A 9,309-nucleotide genomic window follows, 5' to 3' on the forward strand; every position below is an offset into this window, starting at 1 on the left:
TAATAATAATGAATGTTTTATGAGTTGGATTGTGAGAATATTTCATGAATTGAAAAATTGACTGCTCTATTTTTAATAAGGCGGGGCCGAGTTAAAATGAGCAGGCAATTTTTCAACGAATGAAATATTCTCTCCATTCAATGAATGAAAAACATTCATTAATTGTTTTATAACACACCTACTTTTATTCAATTTATCCACTGTAAGGATAAGTCATTTACCTGGAGTAGAACCAGTTGATTTTTAACGTCACGTGGCAAAAATGTTAATTATCACTTGGATCAGTTTTCTGTTAGGTCTAAGTGATGCGTAATTAAGAATACATTCAGGTGTGTTATAATACATAATTATTAGTTTTACAAAAAAATTCTTACAAAAATGTTTTAAGTCTAATAGTTACTAGTTTCTTATTTTCATTAATGTTATTTCTTAAGTTTACATTAAAAGTTTTTTTTTTAAAGAATTAAACTTTTATTTATCTAAAAATTAAACCTCCCGTTGGCATGGGATTTACAATTGTAACAATATACATTATAATGTATTCCAGTATACAGTATTATACAATTTAATTAAAAATAATAAAAATACATTGCATCAATTTAGGTTTTTACAATACAAATGTTTTTCTTACTCCTGTGCTGTAGTTTGCCTTACGTCTCATGGTTACTATTGTTTACTTTCTCGAGTGTTAATCTTTAGTAATGTTACATTTTATAAAAACTTTATATAAATCAAACAAACCACTAGCAAAAACATAGTAACAGTAACAATAGTATATTTACATGCAATACCCTACATACACAATTGAATAAGTATCATGTGAAAATTATTCTTGTGTAGTAAGTACATTTTGTGTACTCTTTAACACTTTTTATTTAATTATTTAGCAAGTTTGTTTTGGGTAATTATACTGTAGATTTGACACACTGTTCTACATTGAAACAAACTAAAATCATACATTTATAGAAATCAAGAATGTAGTTACTGTAGAATAATTTTGATATGATCACTATTACTAGTCTTACAAAAAATTAATACTGTGTTGTAGTTTGATATTGCGTCATATTTTTTACAATTTTCTATAAAATTGAACCACCCACTCAGAGATATTGTAAAAACCTGGAAAGAATCAATGTAGCCTTTTTATGCTTGAGGAAGATATAGTATCAAACAAAAAAAGGGTTGAATATTATACAATTAATAAAAGTTTCTGTGTTGGATGGTGGGAATATTTCATTAGTTGAAAAATTGACTGCTCTATTTTTTACAAGGCGGATCAGATTTTAAAATAGAGCAGTTAATTTTTCATCAAATACAAAGCATTCATGATTTGTATTATAACAAGATTACAAGAATACAATTGTGCATTTTATTGTTAAATACAATATGACCTGGAAGGATAACCACTGTTTTGTAGTATCTTGCTCAATGTAGATATCCAAATCTATGAAGATAAAATTAAATCAATATTACTATTAATTTAAAAGAGAACAAATGAGACAGTCTATACATATGTGTTGAACTATATCTCTATGGAAATAATTTCTCCATGGTTTAACAAACTCTCATTGTGAGAACAGTTAAAGATTCATGTCACAATCCTCACTGACTAGTGACTGGCATATAAATTGGTATACAAATCTATATTTCGATAGCAAATTAGCAACAAGCAATCAATTGGTATGTCACACTCAAATCAGTCCTTTGTCCAGGCCTGTCATTATAATTGGTTCAAAAAAAAAAATGATCATAATCTATATCTCAAAAAAGGACCAAATACAGTAGACATTTATAGAAAAATACAGGATTATACTTGTTATTTTAGTACTATAAATTCAGTCTTTTTTATCCTCTTAAATTTAGCAATACAGTAGTTTTGTGTAAATTTTGTTTTTTGAGGTTACCATCATCTCCATAAGGATGAAACGACACTTCAATGTCATTATTGTAAACAATTCTAAAGTAGGTATACATTAGTAATGTATACAGTATTACAATATTTCAATTTTATTAGGTTATGTATTTCAATCTAATAAAGTCAAATACTTTAAAGGGGGGGGGGCCTGGGCTGATTTATTGTGACAATTACACAATTCTCATAAAACTGACCAAGAACCAGAATTAAAGTATTTAAAAAAATGCTGATCATTACTTCAACATGACCACCCTGTATCTACCCTGGATAACCACTTGGTATTGATTCATTCTCATTGTACATAGCCACATCTATAAAGATAAAATTTAAAAAAAAGAATATTAGAGAATGATGAATAAACACATTTAACAAACATTTTTTATGAGAAAAGCTGAAGATTCATGTCATGCTCCTCACTGTTATCAAAATCATTTAGCTCATCACTGCACTCTGAGTTTGTATCGGATTCCTCGCTACTTGTGGTTGGATCTTCATTCAGGTTTTTGCAATTTACACAAGTACAACCTGGACCACATTGCTGTTTCCGTTTGATACAAGCACACCTGCCAGTTATGCAGCCTGTCTTGCACTTGCAGCCATTCTTCAGGTACCGCACTGATTCCCTTACTTTCTTCATGTTCTCTTCAGAGTCCCATGTGATTGATACTCCTTGATCTGTTCGACTCCAGCCATATTTAGTCAAATCGGGGACATCTACAGAATTTACACTCGCCTGAGACCAAACCAAACCTACCCAACATGATCGTAGCCAATGAAACTTAAGTGCATCAACTGTAGGTATCCACTGGTCCTCACTTTTGATACGGTGGAATGTGCTTTCTCTAATGACTTGCAGGAACTTCACATGTTTATCCAGATCATTTAGGTCTGAGGTGTTTATATTCTGGAAAAGCTCTTCAGCTGTGTCCACAATAAATGCAGCCAAATTCTGTTGGAAATAAACACAACCAACAAGCCTGTAGAATGCTAGAAGTCCAAGGTGTTGAACATCTGGGCCAACTTGATTCAGATATCCTGTATGGATACCTCCCGATACAAACTTGCAGTTCCTATAAAAAACTTCCATAAACCTCTTCTTGGAGTAGCCTTTGAAAAAGGACACATAGTCACAACCACTAGATATAAATAAAGTTTGAAGGAGCTTAGGTACCGTGCACAACATGTCACCTAGCGGTTGCAATGACAGATCTGTAGAGAAGGATAATAGCAATGAATTAATACACACGTATACATTATCACTTCTTGATGCCTTTAGTTGAATGATGGTCTTCTTATCTGGCACTGCCTGTACAATGGGAAGACCTACATGGAGCGTATCCCTATCAGGACTATAAATGACCACACAACTACATGATGTCTTAGCAAAATGCAACCAAACACGTGAATCGCCTTCCTCATGATTAGAATTATATTCTGATGCAACTTTTGTTTCTGTATTGCTAGAACAAAAACACTTGTCTGTATTGTCACCATCAAACCCACCAGCTGTTAAGAAAATCTGTCCATTCCTTAAATTCTGTGAAGCAACAGAAATAAAGTAGCTAGAAATAAGATTAACCAACAGACGTTTTTGGCTACGCACTGCCAGGAAAGCCCGCCATTGAGATGGTAATTTATCATCTGCATCTAGGGAGTGAAAGTTAATTTCATTGTTGTTGACATTTTTGTCCCTTCTTACTCGTTCAACTTCCTTCGGGCTAGGGCCATGTCTACATGGATGATCAAACACAACATGAACTTCCTTAGCTCTGTAATCATAAAAAGGTCTCAAGACCCATTGCCTGAAAAGGAAGTTCATATAGTCTCTAAAAGTCTCATGAGATGGCAAAGGCGTTGTGTTAATTAAGAACATCCCCTCGGCTATGTAAGCTGTTGATTCTAGTGATGGTTTGTAAGAGTCACTGAATGCACCAGGGTATCTAGATTTGAAAAAAGAAGAAGAAACAGCCTTATTTGCTTTGTAAGGCATACCATCAGCAGTACAAAGTGCTCTGGGAAGAGAGAGAACTTGGTGGAAGTCTGTGATTACTTGGCCGTGGGATTTCGACCAAGCAACTTGGTGTCTCAAACATTCTAATTGGAGCTTTTGGTCTTGAATCTCTTTCCTCTGTTTAGCAACAGTCGTTTTGGGTGGTGTGAAAGTACTCACTTTCCTATTCTTTCTTACTGGTCTTTTAGCACCTGGAAGAGATAGAACAACACATTTAATGTACGAGTGTAAATCTTCTTGCCCATACTCATAGAAATTTAGAAGGTCACTTGACACCTTCTGTGCTGCTGCTTCATCTGTAAACAAATGATAAAGCAAACTGGAGGAGCCAGTTTGCAGCACTGTTGTTTTCTTTAACTCCATCAAGAATGATCGTACATTTCCTTCTTCATACCTAATTAAAGAAGGAGACAAATATGTTAGTGATGAAGATTTAAAGTTTCTGCTGAGTTGTGACGAAAGATTACACACAGATCGTGTACGATGTGGAAGATAATGCACAAGTTTTGTGAGTCCTTCCTGCCCTGTTGTAGTTAATGCCATCTTTACGTTCTTATTGATAACCATTTCATGTGCTTCGTCAAAAGCGATGCAAGACCAGTTATCTCCAGTTATGCTTACACTGAAGGCACCCATAGAAAAAAAGTCACGAATGTGTGAAGGGTACGACTTGAGATCTGCAATGTGAAATGGTAGGATATTTAAGTACCGGTGCCTATCTAGTGCATGAAAGAGTGGGGCAACTTGCAAAACACATGCATTTCTGAGTGAAAAATTTCTGCTACGTATTGCAAGAAAAAGGCCAATGTAGTGAAACATATCGCGATGTACAAAGTTATGCCAAAATCTAAATGTTGCATTACTCTTGCACAACCTTTGACAAAATTCATTAAATTTGTCCTTGCATGTTGGAAAAATAGATGTAATTGAACTTGTATCTGTATGACATAAGAAATCTTGTCCTTCCTGCAAAGAATGAGAAATGCAATTGTCAAGATTAGTGGTTATCTTTTCACGAAAACTTGGGGTGCAATCACTGAGAAAAGCTTCAACCTGAAAACGATAGAATGCTTCCCATACCTGTAAAAGGAAATGATGTGTTGTGTCAAAACTAGTAGCATTTGCTACAGATGCAAGTTTGGCTCCACGATAGCCACCAGCCAATAACAAATCTTTAAGGCCAGCATCGAGATACACTTTCATAATTGGTGCCTGACAGTTCTTCAACAGATGCCAATCACCTATGTATGGTAGCATCCAATTGAGATCTGTCCCATATTCCCTCTTTAAATTCATGAGGATATCATATGTCTTAGCATCACCTGCAACAACCAACTGCTCCATAGTATTACCTATGTCATACTTACTATATAGCATTGACAAGGTATTCTGTATCGTTTCCTTGCTGTCTGCAGGTTCAGCCATAACAGCAACAAACTGGATATCAGACTGCTCTGTTTGCAAGGAAGTGCTTCCATGATGAGCAGCTTTAATACCTGCTAGAGAGATGTCTGGAGTTGATAAATGAGCAGAGGTTTTCGTTAATACATACTGAAAGAGAAATTGGTCCTGCAAACTTAGAGAATCAGATTCAAGTTTAGTTAGCTCGAAGTCTTCAAGTTTAAGCTGAAAATTACTATGTGTTTGTGACGTATGTGGATCAAACAAATGCTCTACACCACTGTGGTATGTTGTGACAGTGGACAGCTGTATTTTTCTTTGTCTCCTTTGGTCAAGTTCCATCTCTTGTACCTGAGCCTGTAATGGAATTGAACACGTTAATTTAGCAGAATTTGGCAATGGCTGAACAGCCTGAACCGATGTACCATGGAATCCACGTGACATTTGTGATGATCTAACGGCAGCGTATTGCGAGTTTTTATCGATGTTATCTATTGAGACAATTGTAAAGGCATTAGATACAAATGGTTTATTAGTCATTTCCAATTCTGCAACATGTGTTTGATATCTGAGAAATGTATCTTTAGACACACAAATACCAAACTGTGCCAAGAGACCTAAGCACTTTGCTGATGAATTTGTGAATTTATCAATAACATCAGTGATGAGCATATGAAATGGTAAATATGCTTGATCATTCTGCAAAAATAAAAGACAACAAAATATATTAAGTCGCTTTAGTTTCTTGCGGTGGCTAAAAGTTGATGACTCATTTGTGTTGAAGTAATGAGTATCCCATTTAAATGACATGTCTGTATATAGATTCTTCATCTCTTGCTTATTGAGGGTAATCCTGAGAAGAAAGTTCCACAAGATTGGATCAAAAGAGTTAATTAATGACAGAAAATTTACATTGTCAATGTGATTGCACTTATTACTTAAAGATAATTTCTTTGCTTGATTGTATATTCTTGATTGTATATCATCAGCTACAATAGATAATGGATGGGATTTAGACTGTGCTTCTAACGCTTTTATCTTTCTGTCACTCTCTTCTAATTTGCGTTTCAATGCATCCTTTTCTTTGTTGTACTCGAAAAGTGATTTCAACAAACACTTCTGCACATCAGTGCCATACCGTCTGAGAACTGTTCCTAAACGTTCGTTTCCTGGACTACAGTAAGAAATGACGCACTCGCCTAATGAAGCACGAATACGTGTCATTAGCATAGCCTTGATTTGCTTCTCTGTAAATGAATGCCAGTTATGATGTTCACACTTTGATATGTCAAAGGCTTTATATGTGCGGAGATAAAAATGATATAGGTTATCCAATAAAATTGCTTCATCAGCAAGTAAAATCTCACCCATATAACCTAAAGTTTGGACAATACAAAATTCAACACAGCTGACAGCTAACACATTCTGCTCTAATGACCTTAGTATTTCTTGGAAATATGTTTTAGAGCATCGCTGTTCTCTAACAAAAGAATCAGCATTACAAAATCTGTGAAAAGACGAGTGACACGACGAACATAAACAAACAATACTAGAACAATTAAGTGCATCATCAACATACAATGAACGGGCGTTCATGAACTGTGTTAGCTTGCCGACTTCATGACACATTCTACTGCTTCTTCTATCAAATGGCATATGAGAATGGCATACAGCACACTTGGTAGGTGGTGATAAATAGCGGTTGTAATCATTGTAGTGTATGTGGCAGAGTGGAAAATTGCCATCAAAGTGTGGGATTTGCTTTATTTTATCCATGGAAATCTTGAAACAATGCCTTACTTTCGTTTCATCACCTCTACTTGTTTTATGAATTACACCACTGTTGGTGCATTCCGGAACTAGGCAGCCTTCATCCAGTTTCGCCTTCTTTGTAGTACCAGCATGGTCTGTAGCACTCCATTTTCTATGGCAGTTCCAACATATGCAGTCAGTTGGACTAACATCACCAAACTGTTTCTGCAAATTTTGTACCACTGCATGATGGTGTGGCAAAGCATTTGCAATGTGCCAAAATTTTTTATTGTGACAACCACAAATTTTACATGGCCCACCTTTCCGCAAAGGGTGTGTTGCAATGCAATTACTTATTTTAGGCATTACTTACCTTTTTAATTGAGCATTTTCAGTCGGTAATTTTGAATACAGATCTTCTTGCCACTCACTGGAATAGAATATTTATATACAATTATATTAGCAGAGGGGTCCCGGTTGCATGGGAATTATTTAGGTCTAGTTTTTACTACAGTATTAGGCTAGCCAGGCTAAAAGGCCAGTAAACTTTACTAGGCCTATGCCTATATGCTAGGGTGGACAGGCATACTGGATAGTACTAGCCTAGGCCTAAGTTTGTCTATACTTATAGATAATAAACCTAGCAGGTAGAGGGCAGGCCTAGCTAGGAGTCTAGTTTAGGCCACATTTAGTAGCTTACAGTCTGAGTAGCTAGGCTAGGCCCTAGGCTATTAGGGCCTAGGAGGCTATCCCTTTAATTATCGTACCTAACTATGCCCTCCTACCCTAGGCTATACATGGGCCTAGCCTAGGCCTAGTCTGATCATTGACATTATAGCCAGCCGCGTGAGATCATCGCAAATTAGACTTTCTAAGCCTAGGGCCTAGGCCTAGCCCAAATAAAAGGTTAGGCTAGCCTAGGCCTAGCCTTTTATTTACCTAGTCTAGCCTAGGCCCTGTCTAGCTATCTACTACGAGCTGGATGTCCCCCTAACTACTACCTAGGCTAGGCCCTAGTAGACTACTAGGTGGCCTAATCCCTAACTAGGGCCTAGCTAGGCGCTAGTAATAGTAGGCTATAGGCCTAGGCCTAGTAGGCTAGGCTATCTCATGACTTACAATCGGAATAAACTAAACAGTGTTTAACAACGATGAACCACCTTCTCATAGGTCATAATCGATATATACTTAATTAAAGCATATTATTAAGCTATTAAAACACATTTTCATTAGTTGGGACGCAAATCCGACTATTCAGAAAAATGTAAACAAATCAAATGGTAAAACTTACATGATCCTGCAACTTTTCCGAACCAGTGACTGACGGAGAAAATGTTTACTTTATCGTCTGATTTTTCTCCAAAGAAATCGATTGGCTAACAAAATATACTTATTAGGAGACATGTTTACCAAATTAGGAAAATTATAATATTTGAATATTCATGATATTATTCTAATTATAACTTCTGTTTTTTCGAGTTTTTTTCGCGTGAAGCTTCGTCAAGTTTTGTAACGTATGAGGGCGCTACACAACTCAATCGAACAAATAGATGAAAAACGTTCGATTAACAGAATTATCGCGAAGTGGCTTTCCCACTGTCGAATAACGAACGCCTTTCTCGAATAAAGAACGCGTCCCTCGAATAAGGAACGCGTCCCTCAAATAAAGAACGCCTTCCTCGAATAAAGAACGCCTCCCTCGAATAACGAACTCCTCCCTCGAATAAAGAACGTCTCCCTCGAATAAAAAACTTCTCCCTAGAATAAAGAACGCCTCCCTCGAATAAGGAACGCCTCCCTCAAATAAAGAACGCCTCCCTCGAATAAAGAACGCCTCCCTCGAATAAAGAACGCCTCCCTCGAATAAGGAACGCCTCCCTCAAATAAAGAACGCCTCCCTCGAATAAAGAACGCCTCCCTCGAATAAAGAACGCCTTCCTCGAATAAAGAACGCCTCCCTCGAATAAAAAACTTCTCCCTCAAATAAAGAACGCCTCCCTCGAATAAAGAACGCCTCCCTCGAATAAAGAACGCTTCCCTCGAGTAAAGAACGCGTCCCTCGAATAAAGAACGTCTCCCTCGAATAAAGAACGTCTCCCTCGAATAAAGAACGCCTCCCTCGAATAAAGAACGTCTCCCTCGAATAAAGAACGTCTCCCTCGAATAAAGAACGTCTCCCTCGAATAAAGAACGCCTTCCTCGATTAAAGAACGCCTCCCTCGATTAAAGA

At 36.6% G+C, this 9,309-nt stretch overlaps 1 protein-coding gene and 1 long non-coding RNA gene across 2 annotated transcripts; both read right to left on the reverse strand.

The window, feature by feature from the left end:
- Positions 1–1,107: 1,107 nt before the first annotated feature.
- Positions 1,108–7,511, reverse strand: LOC144836965 (uncharacterized). The gene is made up of 3 exons (XR_013611426.1): positions 7,453–7,511; positions 2,153–2,226; positions 1,108–1,444 (listed from the first exon to the last, which is right to left on the reverse strand). It is a non-coding gene; the product is annotated as an uncharacterized LOC144836965 (long non-coding RNA).
- On the reverse strand, positions 2,295–7,407 carry LOC144837173 (uncharacterized). Its single transcript, XM_078692188.1, has one exon. It carries the CDS (start codon positions 7,101–7,103, stop codon positions 2,295–2,297), a length of 4,809 nt encoding a protein of 1,602 aa, XP_078548314.1. The 5' UTR covers positions 7,104–7,407.
- Positions 7,512–9,309: the final 1,798 nt, after the last annotated feature.

The sequence above is a fragment of the Antedon bifida genome, chromosome 3, assembly GCF_963402885.1.
Source record: "Antedon bifida chromosome 3, ecAntBifi1.1, whole genome shotgun sequence".
Taxonomy (NCBI): Eukaryota; Metazoa; Echinodermata; class Crinoidea; order Comatulida; family Antedonidae; genus Antedon; species Antedon bifida.

What these genes read in the sequence shown, in the direction of transcription:
- LOC144837173 (XM_078692188.1), bottom strand. Translation starts at nt 7,103, where the DNA reads ATGGATAAAATAAAGCAAATCCCACACTTTGATGGCAATTTTCCACTC.